The following is a 26,518-nucleotide window of genomic DNA, read 5'->3' as shown; positions in this document are numbered from 1 at the left end:
GGGAGTGCAGATGGGGCGGAGTGGAGGGGCGGTGGGAGGGCCAGGGCGGGGTGCGGATTGGGGTACTGATGGGGAGCGGGGCCAGGTTGGGGACCGGGGTGGGGGTGCGTTTGGGGCGGGGTGGGGGGGAAGTTGCGGAGGAGGTCGGGCTGGGGATAGGGATGGGGGCTTGGGGGAAGCGGGGTGGGGGGGAGGCGGGGAGGAGGCCGGCTTGGGGTCGGGGCAGGGGCGGGGGGTGGACGGGGTCCCCCTCCAGCCGCAGGGACCGCCCGCGCTTCCTCCCCGCGGCCCAGCGGTAAACAAACCCCTGACGTCAGGGGCGCCGCTGGCCCCAGGCTGAACCCGGAGCTGTAAATGAGATGCGCGGTGCCAGCAGCCTCCAGGCCGCGAGGCCTGCGCGCCACACACGCTCGTCCGCGCCGGCCTGAGGTTACCCCAGCTGCACACACGGACAGGATGCTGCAAACGCCACCAGACATTGCAACACGCAGCCAGTCTGCTGGCCGCAGCGTGAACCCTCCGCCGCCCCCCCCCCACCCCAGGCAGGCACCGGCCCAGCTGGAGCGCAGCCTCCCTCCTCCGGAGCATCCCCGGGGGCTGGTAGCTTCCACCCAGCTGGGGTCAGCCTCTCCGCTGGGGACCCTGTCCCCTGCCTCCTCAGGGGGCCTCCAGCACGGAAGGCTGGGCCTCTGGGGTCAGCTTTGGGCCTTCCGCCTGACAGATTGGGGGAAATGCCTTGGTGCAAGGCCTTCTGGGAAGCTCATCCCTCTTGAAGGAAGCAGAAGTGCTGGGGGGCTGAGGCCCTTCCTCCAGGTGTCAGCCGATGCCAGCCGGTCCCTAGGGCTGCCCCCCAGCCACTCCCCACCTCCCCGATGAGCAGAGGACCGCCGTGGATTCCAGGGAGCTCCCGGAACAACCCTGGACTGCTTGCCCTTGGCAGTGCCAGATGTCCGAACTGCCCTTGGTAATGAAAGGCAGCCTGACCGGGGCCGGTGGGCCAGCGGTGCGCTCTGGAGTCGATTTGCTGTGTGACTTTTGGATGAGTCACTTGGCATCTCTGGGCTTCACCATCTCCCTCTGGGGGAAGCGGGGAGAATCGAAACTGGCCTCCCTGTGCTGGGGTGGAAAGGTCAAAAGTGCAAGAAGCCCTCATCAGGCCGCTGGGGCTGACCGGCAGCCTCAGACCAGCAGCAGCCTGACCTAGAACTTGGAGCCACCCAGAGCAACCGAGGCGGGGCCTTTCCTCACCCACCTACCAGACTTGCCTTCTGGGTTTACTGGGAGTGGTGGGGGCTGTGGGGATAGATGGGTAAACAGTCCCCCGGGGCCCAAGGAGCACCCCCCACACTGGCTCCCCTACTCGGACCCCACTAATTCAAGTCCTTGTGGGGCTTGGGGGAAGCTAGAAATGACCGCAGATGTTTAAAAAGGACCCCAGGAACACAGCAAGGCACAGCTTAACACCAGCTTCCCTGTCACTGAAGCTAACATTTAAATCTCTCTCCCTCACATCACCCTGTTTTATGGCCTTGACCGCATTTTGTCACTGTCTGAAATTTTAAGTTAATTCTTTGCTCCCCCAACACACATTCTAGAATGTTCTCAGGATGAATTCCCAGCACCTGGCACAGTCATTAGGTGCCTGCAAGTATGTGAATGAATGAATGAATGAAATCATGGCTATCACGAGGACCGGCCACGTCATTTGTGGGGCCCCATGGAAAATATAAATGCAGGGCCCCCTAGTTCAAAAATTATTGAGAATTTCAAGACAGCAACAGCAGGACATTCAGAACAGGACCCTCCTGAGTGTGGAGGCCCTGAATGCTGGCACAGGTGCCACACCCACCCAGGAAGCCAGCCAGGGCCATTCCAGAGAGGGTGCCCTATAGCAATACCCGGGGGTACTCAATGCCAAATCACCCCTCACCCAACCCCTCAGCCTCAGTTTTCAAATCCAAAATCTCCAAAGTCTGTTTTTTTTTTGTTTTTTGGTTTTTTCCTTTTAATTGCACCCATACATTTAAGCAAGTCCTCAAGGGGCTGCAGACCTGAGTTATGGGCCCATCTTACAGATGGGCCACCGAGGTCCTGGAAATGTCAAGGGCCTGGCCAGGAGTGGCGGAGCTGGGAGACCAATCCTGGCAAGGCTTCTGGGAGCTACGGGTGGAGGTGAGAATATGGCTGTTGTTTTGGAAAAGAAAAGGCAGATTTTTTTCACTGGGGTATCTCTTTCAGCATCCCATTCCCTCCAAATCAGACATTTGGAGGTCCCTGAGCTCCTGTGCCCAATAGCACACAGCTGCTGTGTCCCAGGAAAATCTCCAGCTAATTAAGCATTATTTATGGACCGGCCTCCTGAGGACAAGCTTTAAATTCCTTGCAAGCTATGCCAAGGTAACTATCAATCCTACAAGCTATTAATTAGGAATTGGTTTAATCTCTGCGGGACGAAGGTCAAACACCGTGGAGTTGACCCTCGTGGCTGGCTGGCATCGTGCTATCAGGCGGCGGATCTGGGCCGGAGGGCTCTGGGGGATTCGGGGGAGCAGCGGACACCGCAGCGGGAATCGGCCTGGCCCGGGATGCTGGGAGCAAACCTGCATGGGCCTCACGCGTGCGGTCCAGGAAGCTGGGCGGACGGGTTTCCCCTCAGCACCTGCCCTGCACAAAGTGGAGAATTCTGCCAGAAAACCAGCCTCCCCTCACCTTCCAGGAACCCAGTCTGGTCCTGCCCTGTGTAAATATCCTTCTGTGATTCCCTAGTGCTCTCCCCATAAGTCCCAACCACGCACCGCGGTCATGAGGTGTTGTCCTGCCTACCTCCCTCCTCCCTCCACCCTCCTCCCGCTTCCCTTCTAGCCAGGCCACACTTGTCTCCCGTCTTCCAGACACACTCTTCCCCTTTGCCTGGGGGTGTTTGCTTTCTGCGATCCGCCTGGCCTCCAATCCCATGACCAGGGGTGCTGTGTGACATAAGGCGAGGACTTAGCCTCTCTGAGCCTGAGTTTTCTCATTCCAAAAATGGGACAGGAATAGTTCCCACCTCATAGGGTTGCTCTGAGGAGCAAACGAGATTGTCCCTCTAAGTCACTTCGAGTACAGGAAGAATTGTACGGACAGCAAAGTCAGAGTCGGCTTGGCAAGCCCTCCCCCGTGCCCATCGCTGGCTCCCACCGTGGTTTGCCCATGCAAACACGCATCACACCTATGGTCGCTGAGGGCCCCTGGCCCATTTCCCCAGCTAGACTGAGGCTGGGACCCAGAACCATGTTTTTTCCTTGTCATGCCCTCCTGATCCCTGGGACCTAGGAGAGTTCCCTGCATATGTCCTTCCCTCGTATCAAATCTGCCCCCAGCGCGAAGCCTTCTGGGTTGACCACCCAGTGAAAAGAGTCGATAAAAGTCCCCTGTTTCTGTTTTGCTCTCCAAGGGCAAACCTTACACAACAGACTGCCCCAGTCACAATGCTAGCCTCTCTTCGGTGGGAGCTGTGACATCTTCCATCCCTGGTGACTCTGGGGGGCCCTTGGAACAGATCTTTGTATTCAACAGGTGTTCTGGGCGGGGCCAACCAGCATTTTCAGAGCCCTTGCCAAGCTTGTAGGACCATCTCTGGGAATCCTCCCAATGGCCCCCGGGGGAGAGAGGTTGGGATTAGCTCTGTCACTTTGTGGGTGAGAAAGCTTCCCCAGGACACCTGGTCCTAATCCCCAGAATTTGTGAATGTGTTACTTTCCGTGGGAAAGGAGGATTAGGGTTGCAGATGGAATTAAATTTGCTAATCAGCCCACTTTGAAATAGAAAGATTATCCCGGATTATCCAGGCGGGGCCCAGTAAAATCCCAAGGGGGCTTCAACCTGGACAAGGGGGACAGCAGAGGGGAGTAAAGGGAGGATGTAAGCAGGGAAAGGCCGGCCTTGAAGACGGAGGAAGGGGCCATGAGCCAAGGGACACAGGTGACTCTGGAAGGCGAAAAGGCAAGGATAATGATCGTGCCCTGGAGGGGAATCAAGCCGGACACCTTGACTGCAGCCCAGTGCGACCCGGGTTGGACTTCTGACCTCCAGAGCCGGAGGAGCATGAAGGCTTGCTGTTTCAAGCCACTGAGGGGGCGGCAGGGCTAGAGCCCGCACCGGAAGCACCGACACAAGAGGCTGAGGGACTTGACCAAGGCCGCGGGCCAGAGGGGCTGTGACTGAAACTCCATCTGTGTGCCGCGGTCGGAGGGCTCCCTCCACGGCTCACCCATCAGCATTGCTAACAACAGACCTGTCTGTCACAGGGACGCCGGGGTGGCTCTGTCCATTAAGTGTCCGGCTCAGGTCTTGATCTCAGGGTCATGAGATCATGAGATCAGGAGATCGAGCCTCGCACTGGGCTCCATGCTCAGCAGGGAGTCTGCTCGTCCCCCTCTCCTGTCCCCAGGCCCGCCCCCCGCCATGTACGTGCTTTCTCTCTCTCTAACGAATAGATTTTTAAAAATAAAATAAAATAAAAAAGAACAGTCATACCGCCGTGGCCAGCGCACCAAGCGATTCTGCGCTCAGGACTTTCTCTACATTGTCTCACCGAGTCCTCATTTTGCAGATGAGGAGCCTGAGGCTCAGACAGGACTCGAAGCTTGCCCGGGGTCCCTCAGCCATGTAAGCAGAAGAGCCAATGTAAGACATTCGGTGCGTTGGTTTTCAAGCTTAAAATCTGAACTACTCTTCTCTACTGGCTGCGGGAGCTAGCAGAACAAATGGACGTGGGTGTGCGTGCAAACATAGGTGCACGCGCCCCTCCCAACACAAAGGCTCGAGAGGTGCACCGCCCCCCACCAACAGGACAATGGATCTGCCAGCCCAGGGGGCGCTTGGGGTCCCGGCCCCCTCTGCTCCCAGCCGGGCCTGGAGGAGCCACTGTGCTGCGTGTTTTCAGGGAAGTGGCCTGGAGAGGTGAGGTGGGACCCACCCCCTCTGTGCCAATTGAGAAGTGAGGACAGGGGGTGTGGCGGCCGAGGGAGGCCCGAGGTCATGTGGGCGTGCTTGGCAGGACCGCCCGCCCGCAGGAAGGTCGCACTGCCCTTTGTGGTCACGCCGGCCCCGGCTCCCCTTGCTGACCTGCCCGCGAGGGGCAGAGCAGGCTGAGCTGGCTGGCTGGGCTCTCAGAGGACCCTGGTCCTGGGAGTTCATATCTCTAGGACCCCAGAGACTCTTCTTCCCGCCCTGGAAGGACCCAGTACGGGGTCCCTTCAGCTCACCTGCCCGTAGCCAGAAAGGAGGGAGAACCGACTCCTCACACCCAGGAAAACACCACCGCAAACAGTGACCCAGCAAAGGAGCTTGCTTTCCTTTCCTATCACGGTGGCCTGGAAGCTTCTAGAGAAGGTCACCAAGGAGGTCTGTTGACAACCTGCTGGGCTCCCTTGACTGGCTGCTCATTTTGCCTCTTTGTGAACTACACCCTCCCTGAGGGCAAGGAGGTTTCAATTCAACCCTGAAAGAACCATTTTGTCCTTTTAGCTCCTGAGTGTCAGGTAAATGACCTGATAATGTCTGCAGGGCCAGACTTGGGAGGACTGGCTAACAGGTGGGCCTGGATCTCCTGGAAGTTTCCACTTGAGATGACTAAAAGCTGGACTGGTCCTTCCCCAGAGAGTCCCAGACATCTGCTCCCAAAGCCCTTGGTCCTGGTAACAGCACTCCCACTGTCCCCACAGCAGCCCACTTCCCCACTCTCACACACTGTGACTTGGCTGGGACTGGTCCACCCCTGTCTCAGAGACAGGCCTGTGACCCATTGCTGGTGTCTGCTTCAGGCTCAACCCTGTCACAGCCAGGGAGACTCAAGTCCCTTTCCGGAGTTGCTGAGCAGATGATACAGGTCTGTCCCCTGGACTGGGAGCTGGGGCGGGTTGGGGGGGGGGTATTTAAGGCAGCAAGGGGCAGATGTGAGCAGCCCCGTTGCAGAGGAGGCTTGGCCAAAGAGAGACCAAATCCTGACATCGCTGTTTAAGCCCCGTAAGCCATGCCCAGAAGTAGACCTGCCCATAGACCTTTTGGTCACAAGAGTCTAAACCCGTCTGGAGGGCACCTCCAGACCCGCCATCAGGAAAGCTGTAGTTCCTGTGGTTTGACTCATTTAGACTGTCTCACTACCAAAGGCGCCAGCACAGAGTCCGTTAGGCACTGTCCACAGGACCCGTTCTGTTCCCATACAGTGATGACCGAAGAGACACCGAAACTCAGTGATTCAAGAGGACACCCTGGGTTTAAATCCTGCTTGTTCTCTTACTAGCTGAGTGATCGCAGTTACTAACCACCAGAGTCCTGACCAGCAGAGAGAGAGAGGGACAGGAACAGCAACACGGCTGGAGCTCACTGCGGGGAGTGAATGACTTTATTACCTCCACGGCGCTCAGAACGGTCCCTGGGCCCCGCACGTCCTCAGCAGACACAGGCTCTCGCTAGTAGCATGGGTGGGTCATGCCTTCGCTCAGGGAACCCCCACTTATTAAGCGCCTACCTTGTGTCTGATATTGCGCCAGGCTGCTGAGGGCACCTGGTGACTAAGAAGACCTGTCCCCTGCTCCCAGGGGCTCTTCCGGTCTTTCAGAGAAGACCCGTGGCCACAAGCAGCTGCAAAGCGGGCCGAGTTGCCATGGTAACCTGTGACTTTGGCCTCACCACTGCCCACCCCCGGCCATTTGAGCTACTTGGATGCAGAGATGAAAATGACTGCTGTACCCACGGAGGGGAAGCGGGCGGGTTTGCAGGCGAGTGGGCAATGGGGAGCGGGGCAGAGGCCCAGCCTTGGCCAGCCTCTACTCTTTGGCCGCAAAAGGGCCCGCGTTGGACCACCCCTGCCCATGAGGAAAGGGACGGCCATTACTGGCCATCTCAACGGGGTTGGAGGCCTCAAGGAGGAGAGAAAACCCCAGGCTTTAAGCCCTCCCTGCGGGAAGAGAGATCCCCTCCCACTGCCTCTAAAAAAGTCAGGAGCTGAAGTCACTGAGGGCTTCTGCGGCTTGGGCGGAATGACTGCCTTCCTGGGGAGTCAGAACCAGCACGGATCCGACCAGCACGTTCTTTGTCTTTTGCCCCCACCCCGTGCCCAGCAGTGCACCTGGTTGGGGAGTGTCCACTGTACCCCCCCTACTGCCCCTGACTCCCCACTCCCCCTCCGTCTGTCTCCCCGCTCCCATTTCCTGCAAATGATGGACCGGGAGGTTCACACATGCCACTCACACATGTTACTTCACTGAATCTTCACAGCCTCGTTCTTCAGATGAGGGAACTGAAGCCCAGAGACATACAGTCCCTTGTCTGAGGTCACACAGCAGTTTGCTGGGAGGCCCCCTACGTATTGATGGGATTGAATTTAGGCACCAGCGCTGCAGCCAGTGCGTTGGCCTCCGCCTCTCAAAACACCGTAGCAGCCGGGACGCGGCTGGGACGCGGCCCATGGATCAGCTCTGGGGCTGGGGTGGCCAAATCACATGACTTCAGGGCCGGAGGCTGAATTTGGGATCTCAATCCTGGTTGAGAAATTAGGGTCTCTCTCTCTCTCTCTTTTTTTTTTTTTTTTTTAAGATTTTAGTTATTTATTTGAGAGAGAGAGAGCACGAGGTGGGGAGGGTCAGAGGGAGCAGCAGACTCCCCACCGAGCAGGGAGCCCGATGCAGGGCTGGATCCCTGGACCCTGGGATCGTCATGACCTGAGCTGAAGGCAGACGCTTAAAGACTGAGCCACCCAGAGGCCCCAGTGAATAAAATCTTAAAAAAAAAAAAAAAAAAAAAAGAGCCGAAGATTGAGGACCCAATGAGATGACCCGTGGGAGACCCAATGAGGATCGACCAGAGAGAGGGGCGCGTCCCAAGTGTTTCCTAGAACAGCTATTTTTAAGCTCTATTTTTTCTTTAAAGTAATGGCATTCTTTCAAAATGCACACAAGAATTTTACATGGAATTCAAAAGTATTAAACAGATCGACGTGAAGCTAATCTAGTTAAGTGGTGGTGCGGGGCCCCTCTGAACCCTATTTTTTTCCACCTTCCATGTGGTCCCACCTTCTTGAAACACCTCAGATGCTCTGGAACTCAGTCTGAAAACTGGGTCCTAGAACCTCAAATAGTATTGGGGTCTGCCTCGGGGGCTGCTGGGGCCCAGAGGGGCCAGAGGCCTGTAGAATGAGGCATACAGATAGGACACCGTGATCTATAAACACTTCCCCGGGAATATGTTTCACATCTGAACAAAGTGATCATATCACTCATGATCAGAATGCTTTTCCAGCTGCTTCCCTGAAAGGCTACTGAAAAGGGAATTCAAGGTTGCATTCCCCAAAGCCGGGGACGGCCAACCGAGTCAGAACGGCTTGGGCCGGGTGGCCCGTTTCGGGTGACTAGTGTTGGCATTAAGCCAGCAGGCCACAAATCCATGCTGTCCCCCCCGGCTTGGCTCTGGCTTCTGAGTCACAGGACCCCAGAGGGGCCCCTGCCGGTGCTGGGAGCTCTAGTCCTCCACTGGAATCCAAGCCCGAGGGACTTAGATGGACTTTGATTAGATCTAGCACCAAATTTCTTAACCTGTGGCTGGGATAGGCATCAGGGACATCCAAAGACCCCGTAGAAGCTTAAACACGTATGTCGCGTGTGTTCTTAGGAGGGGGGGGTTATACCTTCTTCAGGTCCTCAAAGGAGTCTACAAACAGCAAAAGATTAAGACTGACTACAACTCCCTCAGCTGTCACTTCCTTCAAGAAGTCTTCTGAGATTTCCCCTAATACAGGGATTGCTCCCTTCACCATACGGTCAAAGCTCTGGGTCACTCGGGGGGGCTCCAGCTGGGTGGCCTTGGGATTAACTGGAGGCTGCCGGAGCTCACTCTTCCTGCAAGTCTGGCCCCTTGCATGTTTGAGGTGTTCCCCCGGTTATCCAATGAATGAAGTTCAACCGTGTTGCTGATTGTTTAAAGCAAACCCTGATAACCATGGACTACCCTAACCCTTTGGCAAGCATCCCGTTCATTGTATGCAAATACTGTTACTCGTGCTTAAAAACTATTTCTGTAAAGGGGACGTGAACTCCATCCCCCGCCCACCCTGCTGACTCCAGTATAGCTTATCAGTCCTCTGTCCAGTACCCTGAAAAGCCCAGCAGAGGAATGACAGAACCTCTGAAGGCCACTGGGGAGGTCAGGTGGAGAAGGGCTGTCCTCTTTTGAGCCTTGGCTGATGGAGCCTGGTATCCTCTCCTTCTGCCCCTGCCTGGGTCACTGTCCTCTGGGTCACTCTGCCAACAATGATGCACGAACCCTAAGGGGTGGAAGGGACCCAGGGGGTCGCCCAGAACCTAACCTCCCCGGTGCAGGAATTCTCAGCATACTCACTTAAAGAGCAGCCTGCTGGGTTGCAGAAAGTTCCAGACGGCAAGCAGGTGTTGCTGGGGTGGGAGCCTCATCTCCAGCCCCAAGCCCTCCCCACTGCCGGGCGCAGCTGGCCATCCCACCTGGACCAGGACCCTGAACTCAACACCCACAGATCTGTCACCCAACCTAAGCCATGGCTTCTCATCCTTGTCATCCTGACCCCGATTCCTGGACACCCTCCAGCTGCTCAAGGACCCTCTCGAAGTGTTGACCAATACTGACCACAGTTCTCCAGAAGCCCTTCGACCAAGTGGAACAGAAAAGTGTCTCCTTCACTCTGGGCACCAATACATTTGCTTTTATTTTATTTTATTTTTGCGGGGGTGGGGGGAGTTAATCTTTATTACCATTAAAGTCATCTTGCTGGGGCTGGCTTATCCTTCCAAAGCATCAGGGGCTCTGGCAACCTGGAGACAGTCGTCCCATCAGCCCAGAGGTGCCACCGGGAGAGAACCATGTTTATGTGCTTTTCTGCACCAGCTCCCAGGTCTAGCTCGCTGAGTCGGTGAGCCAGTCTGACAGAGTCACCATCCCCCGGAGCCAGATCACCCTAGAGCTGGTCGGCATTCTTTGCCTAAGGCTTCGGGAAGAACGGATCAGGACCTGGAGGAAAGCAGGTCTCCCCAGCGGACTCTGAGGCCCGGGTCCCAGATGACTCCCACCCACCCCACCAGGGGCACTCCAGCCTAGATCCCCCTTTGGGCCGATTCACTTCCATTTGACTGCAGAGATAGGGGAGGACATCACCAGCATCTTCCAAATCCCTGAGCTTGGGGAGGCTCTCAGAAGAAGGCAGGGCAAGTCTGGTGTGATGTTCTTAGTCTTAGCAGAAGTCTGCACTGGCCTCCTAACAGCCAGTCCCCCTACCCCTGGCCTGACAACGCCTCCCTTGCTCCCGGCAGCCCCTGATCCTGCTATGGGGTGGGTTAGATCTGGCGCTCTCTGCTCAAAACCCTCCAGGTGCTCCCAGCTTCCCTCCGTGTCAGAGCCAAAGCTAGTTCATGAGATTGTTGATTCCCACCTGCCCGCCCTGCTCCCCACCCCCCAGCTCCCCCCTCCTGGCCTTGTCCTGCACCTCCCCCTCCCCCACCCTGCACCCCTGCCCTGCCTGGAATGCTGCTGCTACGAGCTCCTCTCGGTCTGCTTTGCCTCTTTCCCCTTAGCCCTTAATACGACCCAATGTGCTCTTTTATGTCTCTTGTTTATTATCTGTCTACCCCCCTCACTAAACTCTCTGCTGTTTACATGGCTGGGGATTTCTGTCTGCTTTGCTCATTACTGCATCCCCAGTGCAGTATGGGGCACACAGAAGGGGCCGCCGTTTGTTGAGTGAATCAAGGAGGGAATGGATGAACGAAGGAATAAGTTCCCACCCACCATTCATTTTCTAGCCCGGTCTGGTATTTGGCCTCTCTTTTTGGGAATCCAGAGTCTTCTTTCTGGTTGGCGCTCAAATCCCTCCCGCACTGGTCCGACGGCGGACGTGTGTCCATCTGAGAATGCTAGTGTCTAAACACATTCTCTTCTCTCCTTTTCATTTGGCTTTAACTTTTCCTGACCTTCACGGTTCATCTGAATAATATGTTTCAAATGTTTCCTTTCAAATATCTTATATACTTGATGTATTTTTAGACTGTCTTTTGAAGGCGACAACAAGGCGAGCGTCTTCTAATGTTCTAGGTGCGGTCATGCTTTTGCACAGGATAAAGGAGAATATGTTGGGTCTGGAATCATTCCTGCACCGATGCCCAGAACTCTGTGGGATTTTGATGGTGGTGGCAGGTTGGGACAAGGTCCTTCCGGGACAAGTTGCAGTGACTGTGACAACCAGAGAGCTTTCCCAGGTAGAAAGAGATGGCCGGCCAAGGGCTACCTTCTCCTAAATCTGGCTGAGATCGTTTCTCAGTGATGACCTTGAGAAGTAACAAGCTGGAAATGAGGCAGGGAAAGTAACCATAAGGATAGAGAGATCAGAGGCCTCTGTGCAGGGATCAGAGCCAGAGGCTCTGAGAAGCTTGACACTCACGAGAGCCTGGAGTGTAAGGGAGAATTCGCAGACAGGCTATAGACTGAACGTGAACTTGTCTAGCGAGCATGCTCTAAAGCCCTCACAGACAATTTGGTGACGTTAGGATAAAAGCTGGAAGTTCTCCTTGGCATGATAGTTGGGGAATTTGGGCCCGTCCATGCCCTGGAAGCAACAGGTTGAAAATATTATCTCCTTTAAGAGTTAAAATAAACCCATGGCCGACAGCTAGCTGTCGGAGGCCGTGGAGAGGGCTGAGCAGTGGGAATGAGCCTCCCATCCACCGCAGGCACGTTTCCCAACACTGAGCTGCTGCTTTTTCTGTCAGTGGGATCTGAGGAGTGGCAAGAAAGGCTGAGATCAGCAGGGAAGAGGACAACCGAATTCTGAATCAGTCTTTCCCTCCCAGCTGGGGAGCTTGGTCATCTGTTGCTTTCCTGGGATGGCTGATCCGTGATGCGAGAACTCGAAGGCATGCCAGGATCTTAGGGGTCATTGTGGCCTCTCTCATTTTCTAGGTGCGCTGCTTAGCTGCCGCCCAGAGAAGGTAGTTACTTTCCTAGGGTTGTAGCAGAGCTGGGTCTAGGGAACCCCACGGAAGCCCGGCCACAGCTGGCATGGATTTAGAGTTCTGCCGCCTGGCTCCCCAGGGGAAGTGGGTGGGGCTGTAAGAGGGAGGTGTTGGCCCATTCATAACATGGTCCAAGTGCAAGGCCCATTGTTTGAAACCCAAGGTCCTGATGCCCCAAGCTGAAACACTTTCCCTAGATGCTGCCGGTAGGACAGGTGGCTACCTTCTTGCTTCAAGCCGCCATCAAATGGGAGCCCGTTCCTTTTCCCAGAAATTTCTAGCCAAGTCTGCATTCAGGGTGAGGGCAGGGGAGATGTGTCAGGACCCCCATAGCACGCCCTTTTTTGTGACCTCCACACATTATTGTTTAATAAGCTATTTCGTCCTGGTGGCTCTGGGTCCCACAAAAATCCCTGTCTGGACCCCTGTCCTCTCTTCCTCCTTTTTCCTGTTCTCATCTGTACTGGCCTGACACAGGGTCTGAGATGCCTCCCTGGCTCCCCAGCCCACTCTACGTACGATATTGTTCTTCTTTGCCTTCTGCCTCCCTTCCCTGGTTCCAGGGGGGGCACATAGGCTTTGCTCAGGTGTTTCCTTGCACCTGGAGTGACCTTTTCACATCCCTGCTACTTGGAACTCTTGTCTCAAATGCCACCTCCTTCATGAAGCCTTCTGTGAGCCTCTGTTAGAGATTAACATCTCCACGGGGCTCCCACTGTGTCGTGTCCCTCCCCACCCCCCATGAATGAGCAACTCAGGCCCACTTAGAACCTCTGACTGTGATGTCATTGGAAATAGGGTTTTTGGAGATGTAATTAGTTAAGGTTCATTACTGAATGAGGCTTCCTGACCCATTGCTGGTATCCTTTACAAGGAGAGTGCACAGAGTCAGACAGAGACAGAGGTTAAGGCCCCCTGAGGACGCAGAGACCGGGGAGGTCTCATCCCAAGCCAAGGAGCTCCAGGAGCCTCAAGAACTGGGAGAAGCAAGGACGGAGTCTCCCGTCGGGTCCTCCAAGGGAAGGGGCCCTGCTAACACCTCGCTTTCGGATTTCCGGCCTCCATAACGCAGAGAGAGTGAATTCCTGCTGTAAGTCATCAAGTGAGCGGTAATCTGTTATGGCGGCCCGAAGAAACGAACACACGCTGTAATTTGCGTCTTGACCCTGAGCACCCAGCCGTGTCTCTGGATCTTTCTTCATCTTTGTTGTACCCACCCCCCCCCCCGCCCCCCTCCAAGCCTAGCGCTGTGCCAAACACCTGACAGACCCCTCAAGCAGGTTCGGTGAACTAGACGGTCATCGTGGCATCGATGGGCCTGGGTCTGCCCCAGCGTCAGGAACGGGAAGGAGGTGGGACTTGCTGAATGGATGGGGCGGAACAGGACTCACAGATCGACGCAAAGGGCTAGTTCCCGGCTAGCTGCTTCAGGAACAAGACTCTCGACCCACATATTGTAAACTCAGTACCAGCCAAGCCGATGCAACTCTGAGCCAGCTCTCATCCTGCCTCCTGGAAAGGAATGGGTCCCTGAGTCCGGCCCGTACCCGTCCTTTATGTTTGGACTGGGCCCTCATTTGTCGCCCCTGCCTCCATGGGCCTACAACCACAGCACAGGACTTTCATCTAGCCCCTTGCCTGGAACAGCCACTGCAAAAACTTCCAAACCAACAGTCCACTTCTCCTCCTCCTCGGGGCCCCTGCTAAAACCCAGTCAAAGTCAAAGACTTTGGAGGCCGTGCCAGCTGACTAGCCAGCCAGGAGCCTTGAGGGGAAGAGCGAAAGGCCCAAGCTCTGTGGATGCTTTCTTGGGAGGAATTCCAGGGGAGCACGGAAAACAAAAACAAAAACAAAAATATTGTAGTGGGAATAACCAAGCCGGAGCTTTCCCCTTGGAGACCATAACCATGGCCGGCCCCGCCTCAGTTTACCTCGGTATGTTGTGGGTAAGGACAGATGTCTCCAACTTTCCAACTCCTGGAGACTTTGTGTCCCTTTAAGAAAACACTTCTCTGGGTCACCTCTGCAGCCTAAGGCACACCCCCCCCCCAACCACAAATATTGCCAAAGATCATTATGGGAAACTGGGTCGTCACTCTTTCCCAAGATGAACGGACATCTCTTCTGGGTGTGCCATCTGCTGGCAGAGCCTCTGGTCTTCCTTACTTCTTTCCCTTTGGGGGACATCCCCCTCCAGATCCAAACCCACCTAAATCCAGGTTGGAAGGGTTCTTAGAAGCAGCCTCTCCTTCTGCCACGGGGACAGTCATCTGTTGTTCAGCAAGTTCACCTGTCTCACTGGCATCCCTGCAGGCTGTGGCTGGTGCCACCCTCCTGGCTCTCTGTAGCCCATCCACCACCACCCTGAAGCCCACAGTTTGCACAATGCGCTCAGTGGGCCCCGTAAACTCCCCACTCCACAATACTGGGCCCTCTGTCCCCAAGCCCAATGGGCCCCCAAACACTCCAGGCTCAGGATCGTCCCAGGGCCCTCTCCACTGGCCCCGGATGGACTCAGGCAGATTCCAAATTCCCCACCGTGGCAGCAAGTGGAGGGCTCATTAAAAAGTAGCTTTAGTAATTGGTCAGACAGTTAAGAGTTATAGGGAGCGCTCTGGTTCATCCTGAGGGCTGATGACTAAACCCAGCATGAATGGCACTGGAAGTTTCACAGGCCCCCATGGATCCCGTTTCTGGAGACCCGGTACCAATTTGAGACATATTTCTAAATGGCCCTGAGTTTATCCCCTGGAAGAGAATGTCCATTCCAAGTCAGGAAGGACAGGGTTCCTAGTGCATGAACTTGCAGGGTGTCCCTCGGCGGCGCGATATTACTAACCCTCCCCACCCCCAGCCTTCACCGCCGCCAATGGCATATACTTCTTTAATTTAGGATTGTTTATAGTCAGTCAAGTTTTTCCAGATTGACTCAAAGAGTTCTTCGTAAGCCTACTGCAGCCAGTTACAAAAGCAGTAAAAGAGACCAGGACTTGGGCCAGCTGGAAGAGTCCGAAGAAAGTTTCTGCGGGATGCAGACAGCTAAGGAATGACAATCACACGCGACTGTCCCCAACCCCACATACCCCTACAAGGACACCTCCTGATCCCCCTCCACGAAGGGCTCTGGGGAGCCCTCGGATGGGGCATCACCCCAAGGAAATGAAACTGCTGAGAACAACTCCCACTTCTCCTTTTTCAGTGTGTCCAAGGGTTAAAAACACGTCCGAACTACTCTTCCAACTACAAGGTCAAGCAGCTGTCCAAACCACCCAAGGAGAAGCAGGAGCCAGGGACAGCCGGCGAGCTGGGCCACCGAGGTCCTCCCCTCCCCCCACGCTGGCCCGGCAGGGGAAGAGTTAATCGGTCATCGCTTTGGCTGATAGTGCAGGCTCCAAAGTTCAGTCCCAGTCTGAGCCACCCCAGAGGAATTGTAAATCTCAGGGCAGTATTTAACAAAACAAAAGCAACCTGGAATTACAGGCAGGTTTGTTTTTCTACAGTACATATTTACTTAATCCCCTAGGTATGTGGCTCCCTGTCAGATCAGCTGGCTTCTCCGGCCCTTTCACCCGCAGCCCCCCCCCCTCCTTCGCTCTCAACAGTTGAAGTTTCAAACTAATTCCCTGTTTTTGCTCTTCCTCCTCACAGGGCCGGCTGGAGACAGTCCGGCCTGCCAGCCTCCAATCTCTCTCTCCTTTGCTCTAGTCACCGGGTGAGTCAGCCTGGCTTGGGTCAGAGCTGGGTGACAGCCGGCTCACCCTCCCCACTCTCAGGCACCAGGTCTGGGAAAACCAGAGGAAGAGATGCTGTAACCAAAAAGCTAAAGGCAGCCCAGGGGCAGGAGGGCCCTATCCACAGTGCCGCCTCCTCCTTTAATGGGGAGGAATCCCCTCTGGGGCTGTATCTGGGGGGAGGGGGCAGGGTTGAAGGTGAGAACAAGGGCTCTTTATCAGCCGCTGGTTACCGCTGTCCCCCTCTCTCTAGATTTCCAAACACCTGGGCGTGGGAGTGCTTGTCAGGCCCGGCTAGACATCCAAGACCACTCCCCCTTTCAAACCCAAACCGAGTATCCCCTCTCTTCGTGTCTCCAGAGCCGCAGCCGCCCAGGTTGGGGCTGGGAAGCGGGTTGCCAAGGAAAATACGAAGCCAGCTAGCAGGCGGCTCCCAGCTCTACCCAGGAGCGCACACACCCTGCACTCACCAGGGTGGTGGCAATGGGGGGAAGGCGAAGGGGAAAAAACACACCACCTTCCTTGGGGAGGGAGGAATGTGGGAAATGGGTGGGTCTCCTCGGTTTCGGGGAGGGGGTTGAGCGGCCAGCCAGCCACCGACCCCAAAGGAGCGGACCGGCTCCGGACCTGCCAAAAACGACAGTCTGGTGCCCGGGAAATTTACAAGGTGAAACTGACTAGCTCAGCACTCGCGGGTGGCGCCGAGAAGTAGGGTGGCCGGCGACTCTCCCGGGCGCGGGTTCCGGCCGCGGCAGCAGGTGGGCGTCCCCCGCACCTTCAGCCCCCACCCCCTGGAGTCGCAGTGCCTGGTACCTTTCTGGCGCCGCGTTCTGCGAACTCGCGAGCGAGCTGGCGCCCGATGCCTCTCCCGCCTCCGGTGATGAGGACGTTCTCCCGCGACAGGTCCCGCAGCTTGGCGGGCAGCACCAGTCCGACGGCTGCTTTGGCCACCAGATAGATCATCTGCAGAGGGAACACCACCAACGCGCCCAGCCATTTCCACACCATCCTCCGCGCCGCGGAGCCGGGCAGGGGGGCGAAACTCCCCGGACCGAGCAAAACAGGAATTAAAAAAAAAAAAAAGAAAGAAAGAAAAGAAAAGAAAAGAAAACACCCCAAACAATAATAAATAAACTGAATGAAGGGGGGGAGGAGCGAGGCGTCCCACCTGGCCACTCTTGAAATCACCTCGTCCCAAATGCAAAACACCGGGTGAGAGAAAAAAAAAAAAAAAAGAAAAAAAAAAAAAAGAAAAAGATAAATCCTCCTCGAGAGGAGAAAAAGCGTCTGAGAAGGCTGGGACAGTAAGAGGGCTGGAGGGGAAGCCGGAGGTGGAAAGTTCTAACAAGAAGTTTCTTGCCCCAGCAGCCGTTTCGGCTGGGGAATTCTCAGGTAATGTTTACAGGCTGACAGAGGAGTTTAGGCAGGGGGGTGGGGGGGAGGCACCAACCACACGCGCGCACCCTGCTACAGTCCCGCGGTTTCAAAGTGCAAGATTTAAAAAAAAAAAAAAAAAAAAAAAAAGGCTGTTTCCAAATTGTAGCGCCCCCCCCACCCCTTCTCCAGGAAAAAAAAAAAAAAAAAGGCGGTGGGGGGGAGTGATTGGAGCTCCCAATTTCAGCCCGCGAAAGTCTCCCGACTCATTGCTATTCTTGGGCTCAGGAAATTGCTTAAACGCGATCTGATTGCCAGCAACGTGCAGGAGAAGTGGGGGGTCCGGGTGTCAGTTTCTTTACGTGCATGGCTCGCCCTCGCGCGCGCTCGCTCGCTCCGGCTCTCGCCCTCCCTCTCCCAGCAGAGGCCGGGAGTTGCCGCTCGATCCGGCTCCCTTTCTCTCCCTCGTTAGCATTTATTGCCTTCTTTTTGTCCTTTCCAACTTGGAGAGGGCCCGGGAGCGGAGCGCGTGTGGATCGGACGCCCTCGTCAGCGCCGCCTTATTCATTCGCTCCCGGGGCAGCAGCGGCGCGGAGCGAGAGGGCTGCCCTTTCCTCCACCCCCCCCCAGCCCCCCCATTTTTTAATACCCCATTAAGTCTGATTGACAGTTAAAGTTGTTCGGAGGCTTCACTACCGTTCCTCTGAGTGGCTGCCGCGGCCTCCCCTCCCCCTGCGCAGTGCGGGGCGCGCGCGCGGGCGCGCACACGGGCTCGCTCCGACTCGCGCTCTCCCGGGCTGGCTCCCCTCTCTGCAAGCCGGGACTTGTCGGCGGTGTCCCTGAGGGCTCGCAGCAGTAACACGAACACGCTGGAACCGACTCCTGCGAACCGGCTCCCTCCCCGAGACATTCCTCCCGGCCCGGGCCGCGGTCTCCCCTCCCCGAGCTGGGGGCGCCCGCGGGGCCAGGTGCCGGGTCCTGCGCGCGGGGCCGGCCCGGGGGAGCTCGCGCGCGCTTTGATCCAACCAGGTGGACCTGGGGTTATTTCAGGCTATTTGGTCAGTCCCTGCCTCCAGGTAGGACCAGGAAACCGCTCCCGCCCTTTGCCCAGACGCCTTCTGTCTTCACTTAGGCTGCACTTTCTTAGTCTTGCCGGAGCCCTTCTTGGGGCTGGGGGCGGGGAACAGCTGGGGAGCCGGATTTTGCTTTGAGGGGCGGGGGTGAGGAGGGTTAAAGGAACCTCTGCCCCCAAGGTGCCAATAAAATCCCCATAAGATTAGCTGGGAGCATATTTATTGCTCATCTGGGGTAGAATTACCTTGACTGACAGCAATTTCTTTAATAACAAAAGCCTGTAAACAAGATGTCCTACACGGGAGCCCCCTGCACTGGGCAGGCAGCGACTTCTGTCTTCGGGTGTCCTTGGGCTGCCCTAGCCTGGCACCCACCTTCTCACCTCCCGCCCTCCCCTCCCCGGGATAGCGTCTCCTCTGCGGCGGGGTGGGACCCTGCTATTTAGAGAGGTCTGTTGCAGGAAGTCTGGGAAGTGAGTCACACAAAAGCAGCTCCAGTTAGAAGTGCTGATGGGACTTGCCTCCCACTGCCCCTGACGGTCCCAGGCCAGGAGGCTGAGAGGATGAGCCAGGGATCTACTCTGTAATCTGGGGCAGGAGTTCTCCAGCCAGGCTTGTTGGGGCGAGGAAGCCGGGCCTCACCCCCAGACCTTCTGATTCAGCAGGGTTGGGTGCCCTGGAATTAGTAGGTTGTTCAGTGCTCCACCTGGGAGCCCTGCCGAGGTGAGGTGCCGGTGAGGGAGCCACTTTCGGAAAAGCTGATCTGGGGGAGGCAGTGGCTGGGGATGGCCTCCCCGCCCACGGTTCTCTAGTTCTGGGGAGAAGTTCTGCAGGCCAGGCGAGAATTGGGAAACTTATCGTCTGCAAGAGTGGGGTTGGACGAGAGCTTTCACACAGAGAGCGTGTATTAGGACATTTAATCCTCCCACGGACCTTATAGTAGTAGCTCCATTTTCTGATTACCCAGCCAGAAACTAGAGGAAGGAGGGATTCAAACACGGACCCGGTTTCTCCCCGCACACTACCCCACTCGTGCGCAAGGGGAGGAGAGTGGGGATGAGGCTCCCTCCCGTCTCCATGCAGCCCCCTCAAAAGTGCAGGCCATTGCCTTCATCTGACTCCTAGGCAGTGGCGAAGGGCAGGGCTCTGTCAAAGTGCCTGTGTCCTCCCACCTTGGAAGTCTCTAAAAATGGAAAAGAAATCCCAACCCGAGAGAGACAGGCCCTTTCCACCCAGCCACGCCTGGTGTCAGCCGGCCTGCTAATGAGACGCTGGGGAAATCTGGAGCTGGAACCCTGCACTCAGCCTGTCGTCATCTGTCATCTGTTATCCTCGGAGCCGCCTAGTGGCCCGCTTGCCACACTGCGCCTCCGGGCTGCCCCTGCGCGGCCTCCAGTGTTCCTGGTCACTCACCAGCTCTCCTTTTTCTTCCAGATCTTTCTCCTGCATCAGGGCAACACCCCAAGCCTAAAAAGGGCTGTGAAGATCATAGCCCCACCTCCACACGTGCCTGCTGCTTGACCCAGGAGACAACCAGCACAGAGATCTTAAGCCACTCACAAACACTGGCATGTTCACCTGTGTCCCCTGGTCCCCAATAGGCTACCTGCCCCCATTCTTTTTTTTTTTTTTTAAGATTTAAAAAGAATTCATTTGAGAGAGAGAGAGAGCATAAGCAGCAGGGAGGGTCAGAGGGAGAAGCCCACTCCCTGTTAAGCAGGGAATCCCATGCTGGACTCGATCCTGGGACTCCAGAATCATGGCCTGAGCCGAAGGCAGTTGCTCAACCAACTGAGCCACCCAGGCGCCCCTACCCGCCCCATTCTGATGCCAACCGGCTGGAGTTCCACTGGGTCCTGCTTATGTTTCCCCTGCACGTGTCTTTGGGATGGAAGGCGGGCAGAGGGTGGACAGGAGGTTGAGGACCCACATCAGCATCCAGGGTATCAGGCCCTTTTCACACACTGATTTCAGAGACGAGGCTGCCTGCCAGGGTGGGTGCCACCCCAGCTGTTTAATGCAGGAGGAAACAGAGACACAGCATATCCAAGTGACCCACGGAAGCCCACAACGGAGGGTCCCCTTCCCTCTTCCAGCCATCAGCTTTGGGCAGAAAGCAGAATTAAAAGGAGCAAGTCAGGCAGTCCTAAAAGGAGGTGGGGACTGGCTTCTGGCCTGGAAGCAGACCCCTCTTCCTACTTGTTCTACCTTCAGGATTTGGGTTTTGTGGGCCTGCTATCCCTGCGGGCCCCCAGGCTTCTATTATCAGCTGCCCAGAGGGGTATGGTCTGTCCCCTCTTGGTGACACCTCCCCCCCACCTGATCCCCAGGAAGACGAGGCTGAGGGGGCACTGGGCTGGGGGATGTCTGGAGGGTCCCTGTGGCTTGGCTTTAGTGAGAACTGCATGGACAGGATCCTCCCCTCCTGCGTCCCCCATCCCTTGTCCTTTGCTCTTGGTACCTCTCCTTCCTTAGTTTCCTTGGGGGCAAGGGGTGGGGAATTTAACTCCAGGGTAAAGTTTGAAATTTCACATCCCAGCCCAGGGAGAGGGCCCCACAGCCAGCCACCGCACCCCCTCCCCACCCAAAAACCATGAAAGGAGCCTTTGTGGGTTTGCTGGAGTGGGGGGTGAGCTGTAGTCTGGAGAACTAACTTTTTCCATGACTCAGCTCTCCTGGCGCAGGGCGGGCACAGGAGGTGTGAGGACCCAGCAGGGCAGTTCTAGAACTGCCTTCCAGCCCAGAGCCAGCTGGGGAGTCAGGGTTGGAGGTGGGGCCCCCAGGAGAGCCTCCCGTGAAACTAGCAGGGAAACTCACTGGCCTTGGATGGGCTACTGGGCTGTAAATGTATCCCTCCCCCCTCCCCCACTGGGTCCCCCATTCTTTACTCTTGTGGCCCCAGTGCAAGCACTTGACTGTTCATGGCATAATGAAGAAGCAGAGAGCTGGAAATATAAATGGGCATCAAGCGTAGGCTTTTATTAGGAGGCTCAGAGAAGTCAAGAAAGTCACCCAAGATCGCACAGCTCGTAGATGGAGGTGGGATTTGAACCCTGGTGGAATGCCGAGCTCTGTTTCCTTTCTCCCCAGAGGTCTCTCACAACATGTAGCATCACCTGGGGTTCTTGTCAAAATGCACATTCCCGGGCTTCCAGCCTAGACTGCTCGAACCAGCATCCTGGGGTGGTGGGGGCCCACAAGTGTGCATGCCAGGCCGGAGACCGCGGGGTACCCAATGTTTGAGAACCACCCAGTGCTGTGTCTCCGCGAAGAAAACAAGCTGGGGGAACAGAGGTATTTTATACTCGCCCATTCAGTCCATCCAGCAGCCAACCCACTCTGGTGGGCTCCTCTCCTGGGCTGCCCTGGACCGGCCTGGAAGCATGTGGGGTGGTGAGGGGCGACCAGTCAGAAAGGAACAGAGCCAGGCAGCTCTGGTTCAAGCCCTGGCTCCGCCAGCCCCTCATGCCCACCTTCCTCATTGGTAAAGGATGGATGATAATGAAGATAGATTTAGCTACTCAGAAAATCCCCTACCGGGAGCTCAGTGAGAGCCAGGTCTTGTTTTTATGGTGGTGTGGTCCCCGCCTGTCAGGCCCTTCCCATCTTGCTGAGGACACAGTTTGACCCCAGGCAGAGAGATGGGGGGTGGGGGGCTTACATTTTGCTGTGTTCCTCGACCACCCTGGGGGCATGGCTTCTGGACCGGCTAGCCAGGCTGCGCACTTACCCTCATTTCCTCCGTTACTTTCTACCCCCACACCCCCACCAACACACTTTCTCTGGGACCTTTTCTCTCTGGCCAAGGTAACACCCATTTGTTTTCCAGTGTTTCCTTTAGCTCCTATGCTAGTCCCACCGCACCCCCCCTCCACCCTGAGAAACTCTTCCTAGCTGCCCCCTCCATCCCCATTGTCCTTGCCTCAGCCAAGACTGGCCCCGGGGTCTCATCACTTGACCCCAGTATTTCCCTCCCTCCCAGCACACTCACACTGCACGATAACTGGTTCCACATCGAACTCTCACACCAGACTGGGAGCTTCTAGGGGTAGAGGCTGAACGGCCTAGGTGGGCATGGGGCCGACGCAGTGGGGCCGGACCCCCTCAGGGGTTAATGGTCTGTTGTTATCATCTTGAAATTGATCCCTTTTTCCTCCCACGTTTTGTAAGTGAAGTCGCACCTGCTCTCCCCCAGTGAAGAAATAGAGTCGCTAACACTAAGCCTCAGGAGCAAAGGTAGTGAAAGATTTCATGTGTATATTCATTCATTCATTCATTCATTCATTCATTGACCAGCTGTTTATTGAGCAGCTACTGTGCCAGGCCTTGTTCTAGATGTTGGAGAGACACAAGTGAGAAGGACAGCGAGGTCCCTGCCCTCACGGGGCGGGCATTACTGCTTTGCCAGGAGGTGAAAAGTACGAGGGAGGATGCAGGGCAGCTGCTCCTGCTGCGGGGTCTGGACCAGCCTGCAGGGACTGGGAGTGGACGCAGGGACGGCGGTGGTGAGGCTGTGTGGGATGGCTCCAGCTATCAGGCAAAAATGGGTGGGCAGTGAGACCCGGAGGCTCTGCTGCCATGAACACCCAGCTCGGGGACCTCAGGGGAGATCCCTTCCCTCCTCCAAGGGACCCTCCTATGGAACAGGATTTTACCAGCGTTAACTGGATGCGATCACGTGTGTGCACACATGCACACGCACACACACGCGCGTGCGCGCGTTTCACTTGACCATTGGCAACTTTGTCCTGAGCAGAACCAGTTGGCAGTGTTGAATGAGGCGGTTGGATTTGGAGAGAGCCTTGTGGTCTTCTGGAAATCAGCGTTCCATGAAGTTTAAAATGCACGGCTTTGTGTGTGTGTGTGTGTGTGTGTGTGTGTGTGTGGCGGGGGCATCTTTGTGGTGACGGACACCTGGGAGGACAGGAGCTGTGTGAGATGGCCCGCCAGCCAGGGGTACCTGCCCAGCCAAAGGAAACAGAGAGGACAGAACAGGCTTCAGACAGCGGAAGATCCCCGTGGGGAGGGGGACACTTGGCCTGCAAAGGCTAGAGACTTGTGGCTTAGTAGGTTAAGCCTCTGCCTTTGGTTCAGGTCATGATCTCTGGGTCCTGGGATCAAGCCCGGCATCGGGCTCTCTGTTCAGCAGGAAGCCTGTTTCCCCCTCTGTCTCTGCCTGCCTCTCTGCCTACTTGTGATCTTTCTCTCTCTCTGTGTGTCAAATAAATAAATAAAATCTTAAAAAAAAAATAAAAACCTAATAAAACACCCTTCTCTCCACCCCAGTACAGAACATTTACTGGGTGGGCCCCTTTCCTCCTTGGTGAGGACTGGATACATATATAAAAAACCCAAACCAAAAACCCAGAACAGACAGATGGCTTCTCTCATCCATGCAAACCTGTCCCCCACAGGTGAGTATTTTCTGTGGAGTTAGACCTCCCCCCCCCCCGTTCTCTCTGAGGATGTGGTTAGCTCGCACCGGCGAGTTTTGCTGGTGGGTTCTGCGGGCTCCCTGGGAGCGGACGCTGGGACCGGCTGTGTTTACTCTGGCTGCTGGGGCTGGGTGGAAACGCAGGCCACAGCCAAGGCAGGAACGTGGCAGGAACACAGACGGGGTGGGTGTGGTGGTGTAAGCCGAGAAATCTTGGGCAGAGGCCAGGAGGGTACCCAGCGGTTGTCGCCTACCTCCTGCCTCCAGGTGGGTCACATAATTCTAAATCAGGACATGGAGTATTGGTGTGAGGGTGACTCTGGGGTTGGCATGACTGGCTTCGAATCTGAGCTCTACCTAAGAGGTCGCTGTGTGAGCTTGGACTGGCTCTTTGCCTTTCTGAGCCTCTGGGTTCTCTTCCCTAAAGTGGAAATGTTACCACCTACGGAGAAGATGTTTTTGGAGGTCTTGGTACCTGGCAGGGAGAAGATGCTCAGCGGGTGCTCTTTTCCTTTGTCCTGGCAACACGTCCTCAGGGATCTCACAGTCTGGGTGGGGCGCCATGGATGGAGAGGCTGAGTGACAGGGTCCCCGTCCGTGGGGGAGGTGGAGGTGGGGGGTATCCGAGTGGCAGGGTGTGATAAGCCTTCCCTGGCACCGGAACGGGCCCAGAGTGGGCACCCGAGGAGCATTCCATCCTTACCCCACAAACATTTTCTGTAGATGGCTCTGTGGTCCATACAGCTTCCGTGGCAACAACTCGACTCTGCTGTCACCGCGATAGACATTCTGTAAACAGATTATACATAAAGAGCTAACGATGTGCCCTCTCTCGTGATTGTGGCTGTGTGTCGATAAAACTTTATTTATGGACATGGAAATGCGAATTTCATACCATTCACACATCGTGAAATGTCATTCTCGTCTTGATTGCTTTCCAAACTCTTAAAAACGTAAAAACGTCGGAACCGTCCTTAGACCCGCAGACTGTACGTAAAAAGGCGTGGGCCAGACTTGCCTGGGGGACTGTAGTTTGCCAGTTTCTGCCCTCGACCAACACCACTGAGCCAGCAAACGTCAGTCTTTCAGAGACTTAAGAAATACATGAAGTGCGAACCTCAGACAAGCAGAATCTGTTTTCTTGCCCTCATTCTGGAAATGGATCATAAGGATTGGTCCCCATTCATGTCCACTGTCAGAAGTAGAGAATCACTAGGGAGACTGAACGTACTGAGACGTTTAAAAAAAAAAAAAAGGCAGTAAGACATGAGGGTCTAGTGATGCATTTAGGTCCCCACAACTAGCTGACCTTTATAGAATGCTCACTATGCCCTGGGCGCTATTTGTAGATGCTCAAAGGCAGTGTCTCATTTATTCCTAAGAGACGGGACACTGAGACCCCAAATGTTGTCACTTGCCTGAGGCCATTTGTAAATTCTCAAGCAGGAGGTAGACCTCTCGGAGGAAGATCCTAGTGCCTCTCCTTCGTTGCCTCTCAACAATGGACCTGCCTGTAGATTTATTGCAATCTCTGCCATTTATTATGGGAGCGATTTTTATTACGATGACAAGGAGAGCCCAGTCCCCTGTCCCCTTGGCTCCACATATGCGTCCCAGATACTCCAGACTCTGTTTCTTCTGCTGCGTCTGGCCGGCTGTGGCTCAGTGGGCGGGGATGCAGGGCTCTATCCCGCAAGCTCTCGTTCCATCATTGATAGACTTTTGCTTGGGCAATTACTTCAGTGTTTTTTTTGCATGTTGCCCTCATCAGTTTATGAGATACCAGTAGAGAAATAGACAAATGGAAGCGCATATTCATGCTATGAAGATTATGTCTCTTACATATATGAAACTTATATATAACCCAGGGTTGCCTGGGTGGCTCAGTCGGTGAAGTGTCTGCCCTCAGCTCAGGTCATGATCCCGAGGTCCTGGGATCGAGTCCTGCACTGGGCTTCCTGATCAGTGGGGACATGCTGCTTCTTCTGCCTGCTGCTTTCCCTGCTTGTGCTCTCTCTCTCTCTTTCTCTGACAAATAAGATCTTTAAAGAAATCTTTATATCTTTAAAGAAAAAATCTTTAAAGAAATCTTTAAAAGATCTTTAAAGAAAATCTTTAAGGAAAAAGAAACTTAACAATGATCGTTATTATTTTACTTTTTCCTGAGCGCTTGTCAGACACAAGGTCCTGGGCTTTGTATGGATTTTGTCCCTTGGCTGTCATGGCCACCAGCTGCCGGGACACTGTTGCTGTCCCCATTTAACAGATGAGGAAACCGAGGTCCGCATAGGAGAAGCAGCCTGTCCCAGCTGTGCAGGCTTGGGTGGTGTTGCTGAAACACAGATGGGATAATCTGATCTTCTGGACATCGTGACTCTGTAGACTCCATTAGGGGCTTGTTGAACTTGGGCTGGGGTGGTCAGTTATAAAGGAAAAGAACACCCCCCTCCCCCCCCCCCCAGCTCCCAAATCATATGCACACTATTGACAATATATTACCTCGTTATAAAGTTAGTCTAATAAGCAAGGTATAATTAGGAATTGTATACTTTTTTTTTTTTAAGCTCCCTGGGAAGAGAAGTCTGTCTTCCCACACTTAGGGCAGTAATATCCTGGAAGCGTTAGGATACACATTTGTATCACCAGCATGATCCCACGTTTGGAAAGAAAAAGCTGAAAGTACGTACTCGTATTTATTTAGTTACCATTTGGTCGGGATTCACTGTGTGTAGGCAGTACACTAAATGCTTCACATTCATTGAATTTAATCTCGTTTAGTCAAAACGGCTCCTTGGAGGAAGGTTCTATATTCCCCATTTGCGGTTGTGGAAATGAAGGTCAAGCAGCTGGGTCAAGGTCGTGGAGCCAATGGGCAGCAGGGACAGAATTCAAATG

General features: G+C 55.3%; 1 protein-coding gene across 1 annotated transcript in view; it reads right to left on the bottom strand.

Moving 5' to 3' along the window:
* The window catches only part of DHRS3 (dehydrogenase/reductase 3), a 37,614-nt gene extending 19,911 nt beyond the window's left edge, over window positions 1-17,703 (bottom strand). Inside the window, exon 1 of the mRNA XM_080800203.1 lies at window positions 16,556-17,703. Within this exon, the coding sequence (XP_080656329.1) occupies window positions 16,556-16,750 (195 nt within the window). The 5' untranslated portion in view covers window positions 16,751-17,703. The remainder of the gene's footprint in view (window positions 1-16,555) is intronic.
* Window positions 17,704-26,518: the final 8,815 nt, after the last annotated feature.

This window comes from Martes martes (genome assembly GCF_963455335.1).
Source record: "Martes martes genome assembly, chromosome: 4".
NCBI classification, from domain to species: Eukaryota; Metazoa; Chordata; class Mammalia; order Carnivora; family Mustelidae; genus Martes; species Martes martes.
This window is presented reverse-complemented; position numbering and strand designations above follow the sequence as displayed.